This window comes from Triticum urartu, chromosome 2A, assembly GCF_056163025.1.
Source record: "Triticum urartu cultivar PI428250 chromosome 2A, HENAU_Tu73, whole genome shotgun sequence".
In the NCBI taxonomy this organism is placed as follows: domain Eukaryota; kingdom Viridiplantae; phylum Streptophyta; class Magnoliopsida; order Poales; family Poaceae; genus Triticum; species Triticum urartu.
This window is the reverse complement of record NC_141874.1, coordinates 111076749-111102104: the sequence shown is the minus strand read 5'-3', so window position 1 is coordinate 111102104 and position 25356 is coordinate 111076749. Positions and strand designations below refer to the sequence as shown.

At 41.3% G+C, this 25356-nt stretch overlaps 1 protein-coding gene and 1 long non-coding RNA gene across 3 annotated transcripts; one reads left to right on the top strand and one right to left on the bottom strand.

Moving 5' to 3' along the window:
* Nucleotides 1–2301: 2301 nt before the first annotated feature.
* LOC147984160 (uncharacterized) lies at nt 2302–7265 on the bottom strand. Of its 2 annotated transcripts, none has more exons than XR_015615036.1 (2): nt 7163–7265; nt 2302–5302 (listed from the first exon to the last, which is right to left on the bottom strand). It is a non-coding gene; the product is annotated as an uncharacterized LOC147984160 (long non-coding RNA). The 2 variants fall into 2 exon arrangements; XR_015615035.1 differs by having other exon boundaries at nt 2302–2866.
* A 1199-nt stretch (nt 7266–8464) lies between these two features.
* LOC147984159 (uncharacterized) lies at nt 8465–15658 on the top strand. Its single transcript, XM_087539695.1, has 4 exons — nt 8465–8663; nt 13430–13500; nt 15247–15330; nt 15431–15658. Exons 1-4 carry the CDS (start codon nt 8465–8467, stop codon nt 15656–15658), a joined length of 582 nt encoding a protein of 193 aa, XP_087395821.1.
* The last annotated feature ends 9698 nt before the right edge of the window (nt 15659–25356 follow it).

Sequence of the window (25356 nt, the reverse complement as noted above, 5' to 3'; positions counted from 1 at the left end):
TCATCTCCGCTCAATAAGCAATAGCGGAACCTGGATGTTCATATTGGCTCCCACATATTCTATGGAGATCTTTATCGATCAAACCGCGTAACAACATAAGTTGTTCCCTTTGTCATCGGTATGTTACTTGCCCGAGATTCGATCGTCGGTATCTCAATACCTAGTTCAATCTCGTTACCAGCAAGTCTGTTTACTCATTCCGCAATGCATCATCCCACAACTAACTCATTAGTCACATTGCTTGCAAGGCTTATAGTGATGTGCATTACTGAGAGGGCCCAAAGATACCTCTCCGATACACGGAGTGACAAATCCTAATCTTGATCTATGCCAACTCAACAAACACCATCAGAGACACCTGTAGAGTCACCCAGTTACGTTGTGACATTTGATAGCACACTAAGTGTTCCTCCGGTATTCGGGAGTTGTATAATCTCATAGTCATAGGAACATGTATAAGTTATGGAGAAAGCAATAGTAATAAACTAAACAATCATAGTGCTAAGCTAACGGATGGGTCAAGTCAATCACATCATTCTCTAATTATGTGATCATGTTCATCAAATGACAACTCATGTCTATGGTTAGGAAACTTAACTATCTTTGATTAACGAGCTAGTCAAGTAGAGGCATACTAGTGACACTCTGTTCGTCTATGTATTCACACATGTACTAAGTTTCTGGTTAATACAATTCTAGCATGAATAATAAACATTTATCATGATATAAGGAAATATAAATAACAACTTTATTATTGCCTCTAGGGCATATTTCTTTTAGGGCTAAGATCAGAATCCATAAAAAGGGGGATAGCGATCGGTGGGGAAGGAAAGGTGGGATTTCCTTCCTCCCCCTTTGGCCAACGACCCTAGGACCTTGGAGGGCAGGCCACCAGCCCCCTCCAAGCCTATATAAAGGTGGGGAGGTGTTGGGGGCAGCCACCCTTGCCCGTTACCTCTCCCAACTCCTCCCACGTTTTACCTGTGCGCGCTTGGCGAAGCCCTGCCGGAATTTCGCTGCCACCACCACCACCATCGTTGTGTTGGTTCCAATCTCATCTACCCCCTCTCTCTCGCTTGCTGGATCAAGAAGTTGAGTACGCCGCCGAGCCACACGTGTGCTAAACTCGGAGGTGCCTTCCGTTTGACACTTGATCGGGAGTTCGTGGACGGATCGTGATTTGATCGTGAAGATGTTCGACTACAGCAATCACGTTTATTAACGCTTCCACTTAGCGATCTACAAGGGTATGTAGATCCAATCTCTCCTCTCATAGATGTGCATCTTCGAGATTGACATTGGTGGGTGTAGGAAAATATTTGTTTCCCATGCAACGTTCCCCAACATAGGTAACCATAGTTGTTGGTACTCCCATTATCTGCATTGCACACACATTCATTTATATTTTCTCGGCTATAGGGCAGACGTCCTAGATTTAAAAAGGTTTGATTTGTAGCTAGTGATTATTACGAAATCTTCAACTCCGACCCTCAAACCGACCGCAACCATCCGGAATGCACGGTCCGGACGTGTTTTATCATCCAACGTGATCCTGCATCGCTCAGTTCGGCGGTCTGGAGCATTTTCTCCCATAAACCGGAGACAACTTGGGAGGTATGTGATAACCCACAAGTATAGGGGATCACAACAGTTTTCGAGGGTAGACTATTCAACCCAAATTTATAGATTCGACACAAGGGGAACCAAAGAATATTTGAAGGTATTAGCAGCTGACTTGTCAATTTAGCCACACCTGGAGATTAATTATCTGCAGCAAAGTGATCAGTAGCAAAGTAGTTTGATAGTTTTGATAGTAGTGATAGTAGCAATAGTAACAGTAACAGTGATAGCAGTAATTTTGTAGCAAGTGTACCAGTGATGATAGCAGTAGTAACTTAACAGAAACAATATGGAAAAGTTCGTAGGCATTGGATCGGTGACTTGTTGGATGATATTCATCATGAGACAGTTATAACCTAGGGCGATACGGCACTAGCTCCAGTTCATCGATATAATGTAGGCATGTATTCCGTAAATAGTCATGCGTGCTTTATTAAAAGAACTTGCATGACATATTTTGTCCTACCCTCCCATGGCAGCGGAGTCCATATTGGAAACTAAGGGATATTAAGGCATCCTTTTAATAGAGAACCGGAACAAAGCATTAACACATAGTGAATACATGAACTCCTCAAACTACGGTCATCACCGGGAGTGGGCCCGGTTGTTGTCACTCCGGGGTTGCCGGATCATAACCGTAGTAGGTGACTATAACTTGCAAGATCGGATCTAAAACATGGATATAATGATGAATTCATAAACGGTTCAGATCTGAAATAATGGCACCCGGGCCCAAAGTGACAAGCATTAAGCATGGCAAAGTCATAGCAACATCAATCTAAGAACATAGTGGATACTAGGGATCAAGCCCTAACAAAACTAACTCGATTACATGATGAATCTCATCCAACTCCTCACCGACCAGCGAGCCTACGAAGGAATTAGTCACTCTCGGTGGGGAGCATCATGGAATTGGCGATGGAGATAGGTTGGTGATGACGAAGATCGAAGATCCCACTCTCCGGAGCCCCAAACGGACTCCGGATATGCCCTCCCGAGGAAGAACAGGGCCTGGCAGCGGCTCCGTCTCGTGGATCGCGATAATTCTTTCTCCTTATTTTTTTCTGGAAATATGTGAATTTATAGTATCAGGGGGTCGTCAGCGGGGCCACCAGGAGAGGGGGGCGCGCCCTGGTGGGTTGTGCCCACCCAGGGGCCCCTCTCCGGTGGGTCTTGGCTCCAAAAATTCTTATTATTGGTATAAAAATCCTCAAAAAGTTTCGTTACATTCCGAGAACTTTTATTTCTGCACAAAAACAACACCATGGTAGTTATGCTGAAAACAGCGTCAATTCGGGGTTAATTTTATTCAAATCATGCAAATTAGAGTCCAAAACAAGAGAAAAAGCATGAGAAAAAATAGATACATTGGAGACGTATCAGTATGCAGTCTTGAATCTATGAACACTGCCCTTGTAGAGCAACATGAAGAATCTGAACTGGTCAAGAATGTGAAGGAAGAGAAAACCTGGACTCTCAAAAAGAGGCTTGATTATATTGATGGAATGCTAAAGTTCATCGCCAGGATCCGATGAGTACATCTGAGCAATGAAACTAAGTCATGTGTCTAATTTTATACCGCGGTCTACCCCATGGTTGGTTATTGTAATGTCTCAGACAATCTGTTTGACAACTGTCAAGTTTGTAGTTTAATAAAAGCAGCAGCAAGAGCTCAATTCACATTCAAATTTGAATTTTGCACAAATTCATATAAAAATTCAAATATTACAATTTTGCAATATAATACAAATTGGTCGTGCCTAAATACTGTGACGGTTATGCACGTTGTCAGAATCGTATGGACCCATAAGTAAGAATCCACGTCGCCCACGTATAGACCTGCTTGCCAGCATCCATGTCAGCACTGCAATAGGCTCACATGTCAATCCTTGACCGGTCAAATGACACATCGTCCCAGAAAAACAATGCTTGGTCCCACATGTAAGTAGCTAGGTCAGCATCTTCTCGGCCCATATGTCAGCAGCGTTGACTAGTCAAAACCGATGCCGACTTATTACCGACGGGGCCGTTGGTGATAATACTCACGGTGGACCCACATGGAATATCGTCACCAAAACGATCTTAGGCGACCGATTAGCCTATCATAGGTGACATTCACGACCGTCAACGAAAATGCACATAGGTGACAAATTTGGGTTCATCACCTAAGACACAATCTTGAATGACGAAGGAAGTGGTAGTGTCAAGATTTTATTTTTTGTGGCGGCGCTTCAGTGACAATGGGGGTGAAGGCCGGAAAATGTCACATGGTATTTTCCATGACGAAAAACAATTTTACGTGTCAGAAGTGAAACGTCGGAAAGTAGACGAGATTTTGCAATGTCTTCCACTCTCTCTGAAGCATATCTATCCATGGCTCCGTGCAATCCAACGAGCGGCCTGCAGGACATGGGGAAGACATGTCGTGGGAATGAAGATCCGGTACGGCTGACATTAGAGTACGTTTAGCCTTGTCCAGTACTGTTTAGTTAAATATTTTCGAAATGTAAATGTTTTTGTCTGATTTCAATGAAAACCATCCGGTTTGCGTGTAATTCGTCCGGTAATTTTAGATTCTATTTGAAATGTATGTGGATAGCTTTTGATGACCGCCTCTCACATTCGTGTCTATGGACTGGTCTCTCTCTATCTGCGGACGGATACACTCTCCGATTTGCGGGTCAGTGTCGAGATGCTCTTATCAGCAGTTTTTTTCAGTTCAAAACATTCCAAGTAAGGTACTAGGTGTGTATGCAAGGTCAGGAAGTTGACGTGTGCGCGCGGTGGTCAAAACCCAAGAGGCAAATGTGTGGCAACTCTTGCAGCAAAGCAGAACCGACCATGATGAGTTTGAGCCTGTGAGCACATGCACGCAGAAGAGAACAGCTAGAAGATCCGGGCTGGTATATTGGATCCAAACGCAAAGGACAGGGAGAAGAAGTCAAAGGACACCGTACCCACCCGTAGTACTTGAATGTACAACCGTACGACTGACCGGCGGCGTACTGTACGTGGTGCTGCAGTCGTGCAGATGCTCTGGCCGCACGCTAGCTGGATATCACGTTGCATCCCCGTAAATAAAAGTTCACCGGGATCTGATCTTCTGAACGAGGACATGTGTTTCCTGAGTCTGGGGAAAACTGAGACGTTGTTTGCTGCAGGGTACAAAAGATGCTCTTCCGCTCACGAGCTTAAATGAGCTAATAGTAAAAACAATAGATTTTTTGTGTGGCAAATTTTGATAAATATTTTGAGTGCTTGTAAAGCTTCATCATGGAATGACATTTGTGGGCGTCATGGCAAAAGAAAGAAAGATCAGCTCCACCTCAAAGCTAAACACAAGCACTACCAACACATTTGATATATATTTTGGGGAGGCATGTACGATTTCATCGGTGAAACCCAATGCATAACCGGACAGATTTTGACTTTCTTCAGCTATATCTTACATTCTTACAAGAATGAAACGATCTAACATGTCTCTATGACCTACTAGTTTAGTGAGTGCACACAATTATTTGCACAGATCGATCCAGATCAAGCAATAATCAGCAGGCACCACCTCTACACGGGACAGCTGGGAAAGGCAGCCCCGGCATTCAACTCCAGGCCACTGTTCCAAGATCTTGACGCTGATCTATGCATCATCCCCAAGAAGCAAGAATAGTACTCCCTCTGTAAACTAATATAAAAGTGTTTAGATTATTAAAGTAGTGATCTAAACACTTTTATATTAGTTTACGGAGGGAGTATTAGTTTGTGATGTTATGTTAAAAGTACACCTCTAACGCCTTTGACTTGATAATACACAAAAGAACACAAAGAAATCCCGGATGAGTAGGCAGGCAAGAGAGGGGGATGTAGATTGGATTGAGCCATTGGCCTGCCCTCTCCATGAACTGTTCTATTGGGCGCACGAGTATAGTTAATCACCACCACCACTGACAACAACTGAAAGCAAGCAACTGCATGTGGTATAAGAGCATGATTGAGCATTAAGAATGGCGTGTGTACGTAGGGATCAAGAGGCTCCAGCTTGTCCAACGAGGAGTCCAGCTGTTTAGCCGCATTAATCAACGATTAGGAGCCCCTTCTTTATTCGATCCGTAGACTAATCGCTGCGTGCAGTACGCATTTGGATTTGGGGGGCAGTGATATCCTAGTGACATGTGAAGTTCCATAAGCTTCCAATATTTCTCTTTCTCGGGGAGGCGACTCGCATAGAAAATTCATTTCCTGTGAGATTTTGGATGCATTGTTCCGATCATCGTTGATTCGGTAAGAGTTGTTTGTAGCAGGATGCTATATATCCTTGTCTACAGATCGTACTGAGTATATGGTACTAGTAGCTGCTGGTATTATATTCTCCTGGCTTGAGGGCATCGAGAGTCTGCATACTGCATGTGGTTTACAAGGATGATGAGATGGCCAATCGACCGCCAAAGATGAAATGTCCAATTATTGGAAGCTCTCCATGCTTGAAGCTGATCGCTAACCCAGCCTACCGATGGATGTAGCTATCGATCGACCGGCCGGACGTACGTCGGCACCGCGCACAAATCAACCAAACCGTTCCATCTTACGTCTAACACCGCGAGCATTATGTACTATAAGTAATGTGACCGGCCTCCATCAGCAACCGCGTTCCATTCTCATGAAGCAAGCAAAGGACAGCGACCCAGCGCTTCTCATCTCACTATCCTCAGCGTCTTGTTTTTCTTTTCGGGACAAGTTTATCCTTTGGCATCTCATCAGACATCAGGGATGGAAGGATGTTAATGGGCTAACTAAAGGAATTTGACGGAATCTCTCGCCCGATCCCGACATTTGTTTCCCGCAATCGCGAACGAGGTCAACACGCGTCTTCTTGATTTCACCGCGACATTTGCTCGCATGGACAAAAGGTTCACTGCCTCGCCATGACTCAACGTTTAACGAGGGCCACATGTGAAATGTGTTAAGGAGAAGGCAGCGTAGCCTCATGCGAAATTCACCTCGCTCAGCTCACGCACGTTCGTGTGTGGAAGAGACTCGGCTACAGCTGTCGAGGTTAGTTTCTTCTTCTTTTATACCTCTTTTTTTAGAAACATTTTGATTTATACTCACTCGCTCTGTCTAGCTTTGCATGTTTGGGCCTTGTAAGTGACAAGGCCCACGGGATGTTCAGCTATACCACTCCCGGTCCTTCCTGCTCCGGTCGTTGGCAGTCTCCAGTGACTGCCCAGACAAAGAACCAGGGAGTATATACAACGAGTCCACTGACCATAGCTTTTTTTTTTTTTTGCAAATGCACTGACCGTAGCTGGTTACCAGCCATCACAAAATCAAACCATTTTTTCAGGCATTTTGACCAAGGACCACCAAATACTTTAAAATTCAGATTTGATGGGGCCTTCTCACAGGAAAAAGACAACCTTTAAAAATTAAGGTATACTGCTTAGTGTGACGTTCACATAGTATTTTTAATACTCCCTCCGTCCTAAATTACTCTTTACAGAAATAGATGTATCTAGAACTAAAATATATCTAAATATATCCATACCTGCGACAAGTAATTCGGTTCTAGATACATCCATATCTGCGACAAGTAGACGGAAGGAGTAAAAGGCGAAAGAATAGTTCGGTATGTGCTCACCACGCAGCTGCGTGCCTTCCGCCTGTCGCACCACATCCTCTTATATAGCCCAGCTCCCTCCCCTCACTCCCCTGGCCAAGCGAGGTGGGACTAATCAAAACAGCTGGCTCCGCCTCGTTTCGCTTCTTCTGCTGCCTCCTCCACCGCACCAGCAAAAGCCCACAGGCCAGAGGATAGAGGAGTGACTCCAATGGCCCAAACAAAGCAGCCGTGGATTTTTTCTAAAGGCGGAATTATATCGACAGGATCAGCTGAAACGCTGACTAATCAAATTAGTTAGTTTTTCTCAATAAAAAATCAAAATAATTAGTATGGGCGTGCACTCATTTTGCAACTATGTACTCCGTTTATGCTACTCAAGCAGGCACAGTGGCGTGTTGTGGCCTAGCATGGAGCAATATCGCTGGCCGGTACGAAGCTACACAGGCGCTAGGAACGACCCCACAACCAGAGACACACGTCAAGCAGTTTTTTTTTTTAAGTTGCAGTTCATGCAGGTGCTTAGCTTATCTAGCCACGCAGATATCATGTGCCCTAAGCCGAACGATACGCGAGGAGCACAAGCGTTGAGAAAAGATTCCCAGTGCGTAGACTTTGGCTACATGATTATTCGGTCGGTTTAGTTGTACCGATCTCAATTATTCAGACTAATGACCTAAGCAATTGCACATATAGAAATATGTGTGCACACTAAACGTTAAGCCATTATCAAGCCCGTCGATAGACCATGCTGCTAGCTGACCTTTTTTTGTTCTGAAATGTTGTTCGCTGAGCTTCGTTTCTCCTCCGGTGCTCCCCCCGGATCTGAACGCGAGTGGAAAAACACAAGGACAGTCCAGATGCGTCGATGGCGGTTCGTAACGAGGGGCACGATGGTCATTTCAGGTGGACGTAGAGCGCGCGTAGACCAGTCATAGAGCCCTGTACGAGCCCGCGTTGGCCCGTGTACTGTTGTACGTCGGGCGTGTACGTGTATTATACGCTGGCGGTTCCGTTTCCCCGCGGTCGTGTGCGTGGATAATTTCCAAAAAAAGGCCCCGAGTATAAGAGGAGGGGAACGGGCACCGACCACATCGCCCACCCCATTTCCCCCAAATCGCCTCCCTCTCCCTCCTCTCTCCTCTGCCTCATCGTCTCCCTCATCGGCCACCCCAGCTGCTCGCTCACCACCACCGCCTCCCTCTCTCCTCCTGCTTGCTTCTTGCTCGGATGGAGCAAGGTCGTGGGGAAGCCGTCGTCGCAGACGGAGATCTGAAGAAGACGGGCACGGAGACCGTGGCAGATGCCGTCCAGGCCCTCGTCGGAGGTGCAGGAGGTGCTGCATCCCCACGCGTTGGATCGGTCGTTGCGGCGGCGAATCTGGAGGAGAAGAAGGTGGCCGTGGCGGACTCCGTCGTGCCGGAGCTTAGCGTGACGGCTGCTACCTCTTGAGCAGTGCGTTGGTTTTCCCTTGAAGAGGAAAGGGTGGTGCAGTAAAGCAGCGTAAGCATTTCCCTCAGTTTTTGAGAACCAATATATCAATCCAATAGGAGACCACGCACGAGTCACCTCGTACCTACACACACAAATAATAACCTCGCAACCAACGCGATAAAGGGTTGTCAATCCCTTCACGGCCACTTGTAAGAGTGAGATCTGATAGAGATGATAATAATAATAAGATAAATATTTTTGATATTTTATGATATAGATTGAAAGCAAAAGATTGCAAAATAAAATAGATTGAAAACTTATATGATGGAAAATAGACCCGGGGGCCATAAGTTTAACTAGTGGCTTCTCTCAAGATAGCATAAGTATTACGGTGGCTTCTCTATATGAATGCCTCCGGCGGTGTGCCGGGATTGCCATGAATCAAGAGTGACATGTATGAAAGAATTATGAACGGTGGCTTTGCCACAAATACTATGTCAACTACATGATCATGCAAAGCAATTTGACAATGATGATGCGTGTCATAATAAACGGAACGGTGGAAAGTTGCATGGCAATATATCTCGGAATGGCTATGAAAATGCCATAATATGTAGGTATGGTGGCTGTTTTGAGGAAGATATAAGGAGGTTTATGTGTGATATAGCGTATCGTATCACGGGGTTTGGATCCACCGGCGAAGTTTGCACCAACTCTCAAGGTGAGAAAGGGCAATACACGGTATCGAAGAGGCTAGCAATGATGGAAGGGTGAGAGTGCGTATAATCCATGGACTCAACATTAGTCATAAAGAACTCACATACTTATTGCAAAAATCTACAAGTCATCAAAAATCAAGTATTACGCGCATGCTCCTAGGGGGGATAGATTGGTAGGAAAAGACTATCGCTCGTCCCCGACCACCACTCATAAGGAAGACAATCAAATAACACCTCATGTTTCAAATTTGTTACACAACGTTTACCATACGTGCATGCTACGGGACTTGCAAATTTCAACACAAGTATTCCTCAAATTCACAACTACTCAACTAGCACAACTTTGATATTACTATCTCCATATCTCCAAACAATCATCAAGTATCAAACTTCTCTTAGTATTCAATGCACTTATATGAAAGTTTTTATTATGCCTAAAAGCAAATTGCCATGTTGTTCTAAAGGACTCTCAAAATAATATAAGTGAAGCATGAGAGATCAATTATTTCTATAAAATAAAACCACCACCGTGCTCTAAAAGATATAAGTGAAGTACTAGAGCAAAAACTATATAGCTTAAAAGATATAAGTGAAGCAATTCTAATAAATTCCAATTCATATGTATCTCTCTCAAAAGGTGTGTGCAGCAAGGATGATTGTGGTAAACTAAAAAGGAAAGACTCAAATCATACAAGGCGCTCCAAGCAAAACACATATCATGTGGCAAATAAAAATATAGCTCCAAGTAAAGTTACCGATGAACGAAGACGAAAGAGGGGATGCCTTCCAGGGAATCCCCAAGTTTAGGCTTTTTGGTGTCCTTGTATTTTACCTTGGGGTTCCATAGTCATCCCCAAGCTTAGGCTCATGCCACTCCTTGTTCCATAATCCATCAAATCTTTACGCAAAACTTGAAAACTTCACAACACAAAACTTAAAAGAAAATCTTCGTGAGCTCTGTTAGTAAAAGAAAACAAACCACCACTTCAAGGTATTGTAATGAAATCACTCTTTATTTATATTGGTGTTAAACGTACTGTATTCCAACTTCTCTATGGTTTATAAACTTTTTTACTAGCTATAGATTCATCAAAACAAGCAAACAACACACGAAAAACAGAATTTGTCAAAAACAGAACAGTATGTAGTAATCTGTAGCTAACGCAAACTTCTGGAACCCCAAAAATTCTAAAATAAATTGCTTGACGTGAGGAATTTGTGTATTAATCATCTGCAAAAAGAATTAACTAAATAGCACTCTCCAATAAAAACTGACAGCAATTCTCGTGAGCGCTAAAGTTTCTGTTTTTTACAGCAAGATCAAAAAGACTTTCCCCAAGTCTTCCCAACGGTTCTACTTGGCACAAACACTAACTAAACACACAAAAAAAACACAACCAAAATAGAGGCTAGATAAATCATTAATCACTAAACAGAAACAAAAAGCAAGGAACAAAAATAAAATTGGGTTGCCTCCCAACAAGCGCTGTCGTTTAACGCCCCTAGCTAGGCATCTCTTATTAGCAAACAATTTCATAAGTTCATCCATCTTTCCACTCAAAACGTTAATCTCTTCAATTACATGCACCTTTTTACTAGTAAATCTTTCAGTGTGCCATTGAGAATAATTAACCATAATGTTATCTAGGAGTTTGGTAGCTTCTCCTAAAGTGATTTCCATAAAAGTGCCTCTCGCGGCCGAATCTAAAAGATTTCTAGAAGCAAAATTCAATCCGGCATAAAAATTTTGTATAATCATCCATAAGTTCAAACCATGAGATGGGCAATTACGTATCATTGATTTCATCCTCTCCCAAGTTTGTGCAACATGTTCATGATCAAGTTGCTTAAAATTCGTAATATCATTTCTAAGAGAGATGATCTTAGCGGGAGGAAAATACTTAGAGATAAAAGCATCTTTGCACCTATTCCATGAATCAATACTATTTTTAGGCAAAGACGAAAAGCAAGATTTAGCACGATCCCTAAGCGAAAACAGAAATAGCTTAAGTTTAACAATATCATTATCCACATATTTCTTCTTTTGCATATCACACAAATCAACTAAGTTATTTAGATGGGTAGCGGCATCTTCACTAGGAAGGCCGGAAAACGGATCTTTCATGACAAGATTCAGCAAAGCGGTATTAATTTCACAAGATTCAGCATCGGTAAGAGGAGCAATCGGAGTGCTAATAAAATCATTATTGTTGGTATTGGCAAAGTGACACAATTTACTATTATCTTGAGCCATCGTGACAAGCAAGCAATCCAACACACAAGCAAGCAAGAAGTAAGTGAAAAAGAGGCGAACGGAAAAGGAGGGCGAATGGAAAAGAGGTCGAATAAAATGGCAAGGGTGAAGTGGGAGAGAGGAAAATGAGAGGCAAATGGCAAATAATGTAATGCGAAGGATAAGAGTTGTGATGGGTACTTGGTATGTCTTGACTTGGCGTAGATCTCCCAGGCAACGGCACCAGAAATCATTCCTGCTACCTCTTGAGCACTGCATTGGTTTTCCCTTGAAGAGGAAAGGGTGGTGCAGTAAAGCAACGTAAGTATTTCCCTCAGTTTTTGAGAACCAAGGTATCAATCCAGTAGGAGACCACGCGCGAGTCAACTTGTACCTACACACACAAATAAGAACCTCGCAACCAACGCGATAAAGGGGTTGTCAATCCCTTCACGGCCACTCGCAAGAGTGAGATCTGATAGAGATGATAATAATAAGATGAATATTTTTGGTATTTTTATGATATAGATTGAAAGTAAAAGATTGCAAAATAAAATAGATTGGGAACTTGTATGATGGAAAATAGACCCGGGGGCCATAGGTTTCACTAGTGGCTTCTCTCAAGATAGCATAAGTATTACGGTGGGTGAACAAATTACTGTCGAGCAATTGATAGAAAAGCAAATAATTACGAGAATATCTAGGCATGATCATGTATATAGGCATCACGTCCGAGACAAGTAGACCAACTCCTACCTGCATCTACTACTATTACTCCACACATCGACTGCTATCCAGCATGCATCTAGAGTATTAAGTTCATAAGAACAAAGTAACGCCTTAAGCAAGATGACATGATGTAGAGGGATAAACTCATGCAATATGATGTAAACCCCATCTTGTTATCCTCAATGGCAACAATACAATACATGTCGTTTCCCTTTCTATCACTTGGATCGAGCACCGCAAGATTGAACCCAAAGCTAAGCACTTCTCCCATTGCAAGAAAGATCAATCTAGTAGGCCAAACCAAACTGATAATTCGAAGAGACTTGCAAAGATAAACCAATCATACATAAAAGAATTCAGAGAAGATTCAAATATTGTTCATAGATAAACTTGATCATAAACCCACAATTCATCGGATCTCGACAAACACACCGCAAAAATAAGAGTTACATCGAATAGATCTCCAAGAGAATCAAGGAGAACTTTGTATTGAGATCCAAAGAGAGAGAAGAAGCCATCTAGCTACTAGCTATGGACCCGAAGGTCTGAAGTAAACTACTCACACATCATCGGAGGGGCCATGGAGTTGATGTAGAGGCCCTCCGTGATCAATGCCCCCTCTGGCGGAGCTCCGGAAAAGGCCCCAAGATGGGATCTCTTGGGTACAGAAGGTTGCGGTGGTGAAAATAGGGTTTCATGGTACTCCTGGATGTTTGCGGGGTACGTGGATATATATAGGAGGAAGAAGTAGGTCGGTGGAGCAACGAGGGGGACACGAGGGTGGAGGGCGCACCCCCTGTCTCGTGGCCTCCTCGTTGATTGCTTAACATCCACTCCAAGTCCTCTCGATCACGTTTGTTCCAAAAATCATGTTCCCGAAGGTTTCATTCTGTTTGGACTCCATTTGATATTCCTTTTCTACGAAACACTGAAATAGGCAAAAAAACAACAATTTGGGCTGGGCCTCCGGTTAATAGGTTAGTCCCAAAAATAATATAAAAGTGTAAAATAAAGCTCGTTATCATCCAAAACAGATAATATAATAGCATGGAACAATCAAAAATTATAGATACGTTGGAGACGTTTCAACGGCGTCGAGCGGCCCGTCTCATGGACCTGCGGAGGCCGGCGGCGAGCACGTGGACCTGCAGGTAATCCTTGCCAGCAGTCCCCTCCGTTGTTAGTTACCCCCGTTAAGAAGTACATTTAGGTGCTAGGGTTTTTTGTTGTTGCTAGTTGCTGCATCCCCTTTTGATAATTAGGGTTTTTAGATGTTTGATTGATTTATAGTGAAGATTAAGTTTGGATTTTGTGATTGAATCATCCAGTAGATGTAGTAGTTAGGGTTTTTTAATTATATGTTTAGTTTGGGATTTTTTGTATTGGATTCAATTATAGCCAGTGGTATGTACAATCTGTGATTGAATCATCCAGTAGATGTAGTAGTTAGGGTTATTTTAATTAGATGTTTAGTTAGGGTTTTTTGTATTGGATTCATTTATAGCTAGTTATATGTAGAATCTGTGATTAAATTATCCAGTAGGTGTAGTAGTTGTGTTTTTTAATTAGATGTTTAGTTATGGTTTTTTTGGAATTGGATTTATTTATAGCCACATATATGTTGAATCTATGATTGAATCATCTAGTAGATGTAGTAGTTAGGGTTTTTTAATTAGATGATTAGTTAGGTTTTTTTGAATTGGATTCATTTATAGCCAGTTATATATAGATTCTGTGATTGAATCATGTAGTAGATGTAGTAGTTAGTGTTTATTAATTAGATGTTTAGTTAGGTTTTTTGTATTGGATTCACTTATAGCCAGTGATAAATGTAATTGAATTGTGTGACTGAATGATGCAGTAGAAGTAAGAGTTAGGATATTTTAGTTAGATGTATGAGTTAGTGTTATTTGTACTAGATTCATTTATATCCAATGATATATGTAAGTAAAATTTGTGATTCAATGATCCAGTGGATCTATGAGTTAGTGTTTTTTAATTAGATGTTGGAGTTAGGGTATTTTAATAAGATGTAGGAGTTAGGCTTCACCATTTCACTCATTCTGACATATGAGTGCTCATTCAGAACTGCTCAGAACTGAATATTTATTAATATTTGAAATGAAATGAAAACCTGATATGTTTATCAAGTTATATATAAAGGTCCTATTTGCATTGTGTGTCAAAAACTCCTATTTCATTGGTTCATAAGAGAGGAATGGCTATTGATTTATACCTACATATGCATGTTCAAAAGCAAAATATGGATTTGTATGTCCCCAAGTAATTAACTATGTAGGCTTTTTTAGCTATGCCTTGATGTTCTTTTGATCTAAGAAAGATTAGTGTAGTTTCAACCTCATAACTTGGACACCCACAAAAGAAAAGTGTTGGGTTAATCCAGGTAATGTCAAGAATCCAGCTAGGATTTTCATTAGCATATATGAAGGACAACATTTATTTGTTGCTTGATTGCTTAGATTATGTATTTATAAGGAAAGCATTTATTTGTATGTACATATCAATGAACTTGTATGTTCATAACCCTACTATTTAGTATCTATATAGCTTCATATATAGTCTATGAATTAGTTCATATATAGCTTCATATATAGTCTATGTTCATAACCCTACCATAGATAACATGTGTAACCAGTGCACTTTTTCAATATAGTTTGGACCTTTCCATCATTATGCAAAAACAAATTGTTTAGGTAGCTTTATTTGTTTATCTATAGGTTTCATATTAAATTATTTTGCATTGGAAAATATATTGACAATATTGGTCACTTGCAACATACCTTTGTGGTTCACATTCATAATTTTGTTTGTAATGACATTCTTTGAACCGCAATTCAATTCATTGTAATTGATGTGCTTGTTTGACAATATAGCAGGAGGAGGATCTTGTGGGCAACAAGAGGAAGTGGGACAAGATTGGGTTCTACCCATATGACAGTGATGAAGATGAGTCGTACGAGGTAAGGCCTAGTTGAAATGTTATTTATGCATTGAGTTAGTCTTACATGTTTATAGTATTTGAATGCATAATGTATTAATGTCAGTCATTAATGTGTGCAGTATGAATATGGAGATGATGTGGTCGAGGGGAACGTCGAGTCCTTTCAAGAGAAGGTGGTGGAGAAGATCAGGGCCCAAGGATCTGGTATGTACCACAACGCGAGGACGGACAAGTTCCGTTGCCCCTACTGCAGTAGGCCCAAGCCCAGGTCTGGGTTAATGGAGCATCTGATGGAACATTGTCGGGCTACATCGATTAGCGGTGATGACTACAAGATCAGGGCTTAGCATTCTGCCCTCCTGAAGGTCCTGAGAAACCCTAATATCTAGTCCTACATCATGTTGATCATCAGAAGCTGGAAGCCGTACTCATCATCAGTATATTTGATGATGTTTTACTTTTGGAAAGCTGCATCTGGGTCTGAACTAGTGGGAAACTAGCTCTTGTAATATAATGTAATGTATTATGTGTCTGAACTGGATCTGTTGTGAACTGGCTGGTACCTATGGTGGTATCCTAGAATGCTATCTATATTTGTGTGGCCTTAACATTATTGGTGGTGAATGCTTCCTTTATGTTTATTTGTTGTTTCGATGATGCAATGATCACAAATGGCGCTTCAGTGTTGCTTCGGACATGCTGCAAAACTTGTCTATGCTGTGGGCAAGTGCAACATGTTGTGCCCATGTGCAAATCATACCAAATATTGAATCCGACAATGTTCCAAATTAGCTGTCATGAATTATAGTACATGGGGTTTAGTAAAGTTACTGATAATTGTTCATCCTCACACATTTCATCAATGCATAATTTGAATAAGCAAAAAGATCAAATGTTCCATCATTTGAACATATGTTGCAATAATAGAGCAAATATTCCACCATCAAAGTGTGAAGGAATTAAAATGTAAATTTAGAAGAGTAATGTAATACTAGTTAAAAATAGTGTGTGCAAAAAAAGGAATTTGAAATAAGATGTACTTTATTTTTTAATAAAGTTATATTACCCTACTTATTAGAATTTTGAAAATGTCACTTATTTATAAGAAAAGAAAATATAAACATTCAAAAAGATGTGTTTGATAAAAATACCTTTTGAATTTTTGGTATGTTATTATTTGAGGGGTCATGTAATTTTTATGTTATTTTTTGAGTGGTTAGGTAATTTTTATGTAAACAAAAGGAAAAGGAAAAAAATAAACAAAAGGAAAAGCATGGGCCAGCCTAGCCATCTTGGAAACCTAGCTTTATAAATAAAAAAATAAAAAAAATAAGAGGGCATTTGATACGTCTCCAACGTATCTATAATTTCTGATTGTTCCATGCTATTATATTGTCTGTTTTAGATGTTAATGGGCTTTATTTTACACTTTTATATTATTTCTGGGACTAACCTATTAACCGGAGGCCCAGCCCAAATTGCTGCTTTTTTGCCTATTTCAGTGTTTCGTAGAAAAGGAATATCAAACGGAGTCCAAACGGAATGAAACCTTCGGGAATGTGATTTTTGGAACAAACGTGATCCAGAGGACTTGGAGTGGACGTCAAGAAACAACCGAGGAGGCCATTGATGTCTACTACACAATCTTCTTCTTGTAGACGTTGTTGGGCCTCCAAGTGCAGAGGTTTGTAGGATAGTAGCAAATTTCCCTCAAGTGGATGACCTAAGGTTTATCAATCCGTGGGAGGCATAGGATGAAGATAGTCTCTCTCAAGAAACCCTGCAAACAAATAACAAAGAGCTTCTTGTGTCCCCAACACACCCAATACAATGGTAAATTGTATAGGTGCACTAGTTCGGAGAAGAGATGGTGATACAAGTGCAATATGGCTAGTAGATATAGGTTTTTGTAATCCGAAAATATAAAAACAGCAAGGTAACTAATGATAAAAGTGAACACAAACGGTATTGCAATGCGTTGAAACAAGGCCTAGGGTTCATACTTTCACTAGTGCAAGTTCTCTCAACAATAATAACATAATTGGATCATATAAATATCCCTCAACATGCAACAACGAGTCACTCCAAAGTCACTAATAGCGGAGAACAAACGAAGAGATTATTGTAGGGTACGAAACCACCTCAAAGTTATCCTTTCTGATCGATCTATTCAAGAGTCCGTAGTAAAATAACATGAAGCTATTCTTGCCGTTCAATCTATCATAGAATTTGTACTAGAATAACACCTTAAGACATAAATCAACCAAAACCCTAATGTCACCTAGATACTCCAATGTCACCTCAAGTATCCGTGGGTATGATTATATGATATGCATCACACAATCTCAGATTCATCTATTCAACCAACACAAAGAACTTCAAAGAGTGCCCCAAAGATTCTACCGGAGAGTCAAGACAAAAACGTGTGCCAACCCCTATGCATAAGTTCACGAGGTCATAACTCGCAAGTTGATCACCAAAACATACATCAAGTGGATCATGTGATATCCCATTGTCACCACAGATAAGCACATGCAAGACATACATCAAGTGTTCTCAAATCCTTAAAGACTCAATTCGATAAGATAACTTCAAAGGGAAAACTTAATTCGTCACAAGAGAGTAGAGGGGGAGAAACATCATAAGATCCAACTATAATAGCAAAGCTCGCGATACATAAAGATCGTACCACCTCAAGAACACGAGAGAGAGAGAGAGAGAGATCAAACACATAGCTACTTGTACATACCCTCAGCCCCGAGGGTGAACTACTCTCTCCTCGTCATGGAGAGCGCCGGGATGATGAAGATGGCCAGCGGAGAGGGATTCCGCCCTCCGGCAGGGTGCCAGAACGGGTCTAGATTGGTTTTTGATGGCTACGGAGGCTTCTGGCGGCGGAACTTCTGATCTATTCTGTTCCCCGGTGTTTTTAGGGTATATGGACATATATAGGCGAAAGAAGTCAGTCAGGGGAGCCACGAGGGGCCCACGAGGGTGGGGGGCGCGCCCAGGGGACAGGCGCGCCTCCCTGCCTCGTGGCCACCTCGAAGCTTCCCTGACGTCTACTCCAAGTCTCCTGGATTGCTTCCGTTCCAAAAATAACTCTCCCGAAGGTTTCATTCCGTTTGGACTCCGTTTGATATTCCTTTTCTTCGAAACACTGAAATAGGCAACAAAACAACAATTTGGGCTGGGCCTCCGGTTAATAGGTTAGTCCCAAAAATAATATAGAAGTGTATAATAAAGCCCATAAACATCCAAAATAGACAATATAATAGCATGGAACAATCAAAAATTATAGATACGTTGGAGACGTATCAGCATCCCCAAGCTTAATTCCCGCTCGTCCTCAAGTAGGTAAATGATAAATACAAAATTTTTGATGTGGAATGCTACCTAACATATTTATCAATGTAATTTTCCTTATTAGAATATTCAGATCCATAAGATTCAAGAAAAAGTTTAATATTGCCATGAAAATAATAATACTTCAAGCATACTAACTAAGCAATCATGTCTTCTCAAAATAATATGGCCAAAGAAAGTTCATCCCTACAAAATCATATAGTCTGGCTATGCTCTATCTTCATCACACAAAATATTTAAATCATGCACAACCCTCGATTACAAGCCAAGCAATTGTTTCATACTTTTGATGTTCTCAAACTTTTTCAATCTTCACGCAATACATGAGCGTGAGCCATGGACTTAGCACTATGGTGGAATAGAATGGTGGCTGTGGAGAAGACAAAAAGGAAAAGATAGTCTCACATCAACTAGGCGTATCAACGGGTTATGGAGATGCCCATCAATAGATATCAATGTGAGTGAGTAGGGATTGCCATGCAACGGATGCACTAGAGCTATAAGTGTATGAAAGCTCAACAAAATAAACTAAGTGGGTGTGCATCCAACTTGCTTGCTCATGAAGACCTAGGGCATTTTGAGGAAGCCCATCACTGGAATATACAAGCCAAGTTCTATAATGAAAGATTCCCACTAGTATATGGAAGTGACAAAATAGGAGACTCTCTATCATGAAGATCATGGTGCTACTTTGAAGCACAAGTGTGGTAAAAGAATAGTAGAATTGCCCCTTCTCTCTTTTTCTCTCATTTTTTTTATTTTTTTTATTTTTTTTATTTGGGCCTTTTCTCCCTTTTTTATGGCCTCTTTTTTTCTCTCTTTTTTTCGTCCGGAGTCTCATCCCGACTTGTGGGGGAATCATAGTCTCCATCATCCTTTCCTCACTTGGGACAATGCTCTAATAATGATGATCATCACACATTTATTTACTTATAACTCAAGAATTACATCTTGATACTTAGAACAAAATATGACTCTATATGAATGCCTCCGGCGGTGTACCGGGATGTGCAATGACTCATGAGTGACATGTATGAAAGAATTATGAACGGTGGATTTGCCACAAATACGATGTCAACTACATGATCATGCAAAGCAATATGACAATGATGGAGAGTGTCATAATAAACGGAAGGGTGGAAAGTTGCATGGCAATACATCTCGGAATGGCTATGGAAATGCCATAATAGGTAGGTATGGTGGCTGTTTTGAGGAAGGTACATGGTGGGTTTATGGTACCGGCGAAAGTTGCGCAGCGCAAGAGAGGCTAGCAATGGTGGAAGGGTGAGAGTGCGTATAATCCATGGACTCAACATTAGTCATAAATAACTCACATACTTATTGCAAAAATCTATTAGTTATCGAAATGAAGTACTACGCGCATGCTCCTAGGGGGATAGATTGGTAGGAAAAGACCATCGCTCGTCTCCGACCGCCACTTGATAACCCACAAGTATAGGGGATCGCAACAGTTTTCGAGGGTAAAGTATTCAACCCAAATTTATTAATTTGACACAAGGGGAGTCAAAGAATACTCTCAAGTATTAGCAGCTGAGTTGTCAATTCAACCACACCTGGAAACTTAGTATCTGCAGTAAAGTATTTAGTAGCCAAGTAATATGATAGTAGTGGTAATGGTAGCAAAAGGTAACAGTAGTAAAAGTAATGTTTTTGGTATTTTGTAGTGATGATAGCAATAGCAACGGGAAAGTAAATAAGCGAAGAACAATGTATGGAAAGCTCGTAGGAAATGGATCGGTGATGGAGAATTATGTCGGATGCGGTTCATCATGTAACAGTCATAACCTAGGGTGACACAGAACTAGCTCCAGTTCATTGATATAATGTAGGCATGTATTCCGAATATAGTCATACGTGCTTATGGAAAAGAACTTGCATGACATCTTTTGTCCTACCCTCCCGTGGCAGCGGGGTCCTTACGGAAACTAAGGGATATTAAGGCCTCCTTTTAATAGAGTACCGGAACAAAGCATTAACACATAGTGAATACATGAACTCCTCAAACTACGGTCATCACCGGTAAGTATCCCGATTATTGTCACTTCGGGGTTAATGGATCATAACACATAATAGGTGACTATAGACTTGCAAGATAGGATCAAGAACACTCATATATTGATGAAAACATAATAGGTTCAGATCTGAAATCATGGCACTCGGGCCCTAGTGACAAGCATTAAGCATAGCAAAGTCATAACAACATCAATCTCAGAACATAGTGGATACTAGGGATCAAACCCTAACAAAACTAACTCGATTACATGATAGATCCCATCCAACCCATCACCGTCCAGCAAGCCTACGATGGAATTACCCATGCACGCCGGTGAGCATCATGAAATTGGTGATGGAGGATGGTTGATGATGACGATGGCGACGGATTCCCCTCTCCGGAGCCCCGAACGGACTCCAGATCAGCCCTCCCGAGAGGTTTTAGGGCTTGGCGGCGGCTCCGTATCGTAAAACGCGATGAATTCTTCTCTCTGATGTTTTTCTCCCCGAAACACAATATATAGAGTTGGAGTTGGAGTCGGAGAGGCACTAGGGGGCCCACGAGGTAGGGGGCGCGCCCTAGGGGGGCAGGTGCACCCCCACCCTCGTGGAGAGGTGGTGGCCCCCCTGGCCTTCATCTTTTGCAGGTATTTTTTTATATTTTTCAAAAAGTTGCTCCGTGAAGTTTCAGGTCATTCCAAGAACATTTGTTTCTGCGCATAAATAACACCATGGTAATTCTGCTGAAAACAGCGTCAGTCCGGGTTAGTTCCATTCAAATCATGCAAGTTAGAGTCCAAAACAAGGGCAAAAGTGTTTGGAAAAGTAGATACGACGGAGATGTATCAACTCCCCCAAGCTTAAACCTTTGCTTGTCCTCAAGCAATTCAGTTGACAAACTGAAAGTGATAAAGAAAAACTTTTACAAACTCTGTTTGCTCTTGTTGTTGTAAATATGTAAAGCCAGCATTCAAGTTTTCAGCAAAGATTATATCTAACCACATTCGCAATAACGCTTAGGTCTCAAGTTTACTCATATCAATGGCATAATCAACTAGCGAGCAATAATAATAAATCTCAGATGACAACACTTTCTCAAAACAATCATAATATGATATAACAAGGTGGTATCTCGCTAGCACCTTTAAAGACCAAGGACTGACTAGACATTGTAATTCATGGTAAAAGGGATCCAGTCAAGTCATACTCAGTATAAACTAACAGTAATGAATGCAAATGATAGCGGTGCTCTCCAACTGGTGCTTTTTTAATAAGAGGATGGTGACTCAGCATGAAAGTAAATAGATAGGCCCTTCGCAGAGGGAAGCAGGGATTTGTAGAGGTGCCGGAGCTCGGTTTTGAAACAGAGGTGAATAATATTTTGAGCGGTATACTTTCATTGTCAACATAACAACCACGAGATGGCGATATCTTCCATGCTACACACATTATAGGCGGTTCCCAAACAAAATGGTAAAGTTTATACTCCTCCTTCCACCAACAAGCATCAATCCATGGCTTGCTCGAAACAACGAGTGCCTCCAACTAACAAGAGTCCCAGGGGGAGTTTTGTTTGCAATTATTTTGATTTAGTTTGCATAAAGCATGGGACTGGGCATCCCGGTGACCAGCCATTTATCTCGTGAGTGAGGAGCGGAGTCCACTCCTCTTAAGAATACCTCGCCTAACATGGAAGATATAGACAGTCCTAGTTGATACATGAGCTATTTGAGCATACAAAACATGATATTTATTTGAAGGTTTAGAGTTTGGCACATACAAATTTACTTGGAACGGCAGGTAGATACCGTATATAGGTAGGTATAGTGGACTCATGTGGAATAACTTTGGGGTTTAAGGGATTGGATGCACAAGCAGTATTACCGCTTAGTACAGGTGAAGGCTAGCAAAAGACTGGGAAGCGACCAGCTAGAGAGCGACAACAGTCATGAACATGCATTAAAATTAATCAACACCGAATGCAAGCATGAGTAGGATATAATCCACCATGAACATAAATATCGTGAAGGCTATGTTGATTTTGTTTCAACTACATGCGTGAACATGCGCCAAGTCAAGTCACTTAAATCATTCAAAGGAGGATACCACCCTATCATACCACATCATAACCATTCCAATAGCATGTTGGCACACAAGGTAAACCATTATAACTCATAGCTAATCAAGCATGGCACAAGAAACTATGATCTCTAGTTGTCATTGCAAACATGTTTATTCATAATAGGCTGAATCAGGAACGATGAACTAATCATATTTACAAAAACAAAAGAGGTCGAGTTCATACCAGCTTTTCTCATATCAGTCAGTCCATCATATATCATCATAATTGCCTTTCACTTGCATGACCGAACGATGTGAATAATAATAATAGTGCACATGCATTGGACTAAGTTGGAATCTGCAAGCATTCAATAAACAGGAGAAGACAAGGTGATATGGGCTCTTTTGTCAGATCAACAAGTATGCATATAAGAGCCACTTCAACAATTTTAATCACGGTCTTCTCCTATCTACCCCCAAAGAAAAGAAAAGAAATAAAACTATTTACACGGGAGAGCTCCCAACAAGTAAAAGAAGAACAAGAAATATTTTTGGGTTTTCTTTTTAATTACTACTACAAGCATGGAAATTAAAACTAGCTAAAAGCTACAACTATTTTTTGGTTTTTCTTAAGGTTTATTAAACACACAAGAAGAAAGCATAAAAAGGAAAATAAACTAGCATGGATGATACAACGAAAAAGTATGAGCACCGACATCTAGAAAAGAGTGTGTGGACATGAATGTAATGTCGGTGGGAAATATGTACTCCGCCAAGCTTAGGCTTTTGGCCTAAGTTGGTCTATGGCCACGGCTGGCCTGGCGGATATCCATAATAATAGTTGGGGTCATACTGAGAAGAAGACGACTCCGATTGCCACTGGCTGGCAATCATCTCCGGATCCCACTTGTAATTAGACTATGGTGAGGGATCAACTTGTGGTTCTGGCTCTGGCTCCATGGCTGGTGCAGGGTTCCGGTAGGCGTGAATAGCCATCAACGGAACAAGGTACTGGCCTGCAGATAAATCAAACAAAGAAGGAGCAGGCAGGGTAATAGTCTCAGGATGATGTTTATCAAAGAACAATTTATATTTAAGCTCTCCTTCTCTATTCTTAACAATAAAATCATGTGCCACCATACTTTTATAATCTAGATAAACACGAGGCAGCACTTTTTCTTCCTTCTCATAATGCCTAATAGGTATGTTAAAATGTGCAGCTAGGCATGAAGCATAGATGCCTCCAAAGATGGGGCCCTTGGTACGGTTCAGACTTAACTGTTTAGCAATAATGCCACCCATACTAACAGAGTTATCATTGTATAGACCATGGAGCAAAATAATAATATCAGGGATATTAAGGTTTCCACAGTTTCCGCGACCAATTAAACAACGACTAGCAAATAATGCAAAATAGCGTAAAACAGGAAAATGTATGCTAGTGATTCGTGCATCGGAAACCTTCCTTGTTTCCCCTACAGTGATAGTATCAATAAACCCATCCACATCCTCGTGATGTGGTTCCTCTGTCTTGCCCTCGAAAGGGACTAAACAAACCCGACAAAAATCATAAAGTGGCATCTCCTTATGCTCATCATATAAATGAAACTCCACCGTAGGTGGGGAGCTCCTAGAATGGAAATGAAAGTTTTGCACAAAGATATTTGTGAGTAAGAGATACTGATCGCATTGGTCGTGGAGGAAAGCGGTGAGGCCTGCATTCCTAGCCAATTCATGAAAATCTTCATAAATCCCGGTTGCTCTCAAGAAATCATCGGAAGGCCACTCACACGCCCGAACCTCCGCGGTGCGAGGCAGATTATACTTAGGCTTCGGTGCCTTTTCCGTCGAGCTTCGGCTCGATGAGCCCCTCAAAAGTCTCTTTATCATTTTCTGAAAAATTCTGAAATTTTTAGTAACTTTAGAATAAAATTAAACCAAACTCAATAATATCGATAGCAACTACTCCTACAAGTGCCTAGGGCCTATATCATGCATCAAAACTACTTTTGACCATATAAATTTGACATGCAAGCTCAAGAACAGGGTCACCTAAGTAGCAAAAATTTGCAATGAATAAAGCACTAGAACAAAAACTAATTGGACCAATGGAGGAGTCACATACCAAGGAACAATCTCCCCAAGCAGTTTTGTGAGAGGTGCTTTGAGCAAGGAGATCGAAAATGGCAGCAAAATGAGCTAGAACTCGTGCTTGAGCTGGTTATTCGTGTTTGGGGGAGGAAGAAGGAGTGTGTGGGTGAAAGGATAAGTGGAGGAGGGCCACCATGGGCCCACGAGGCAGGGGGCGCGCCCAGGGGGTAGGGTGCGCCCTCCACCCTCGTGGGCAGGTGGTTGACCCCCCTGTTGTGTTCTCAGTGCCAAATATTCTCAAATATTCTAGAAAAATCATATTTAAATTTCAGGGCATTTGGAGAAATTTTATTTTCGGGGTATTTTTGTTGGAAATATGCCCTAGAGGCAATAATAAATTGATTATTATTATATTTCCTTGTTCATGATAATCGTTTATTATCCATGCTATAATTGTATTGATAGGAAACTCAGATACATGTGTGGATACATAGACAACACCATGTCCCTAGTA

Bases quoted from the DNA above. Each gene is read 5' to 3' on its own strand.
- LOC147984159 (XM_087539695.1), top strand. From the start codon at position 8,465: ATGGAGCAAGGTCGTGGGGAAGCCGTCGTCGCAGACGGAGATCTGAAG. The intron at 8,664-13,429 runs GCGTGACGGCTG...GATACGTTGGAG, and splicing joins CTCCGTCGTGCCGGAGCTTA to ACGTTTCAACGGCGTCGAGC. The intron at 13,501-15,246 runs GTAATCCTTGCC...ACAATATAGCAG, and splicing joins GCGAGCACGTGGACCTGCAG to GAGGAGGATCTTGTGGGCAA.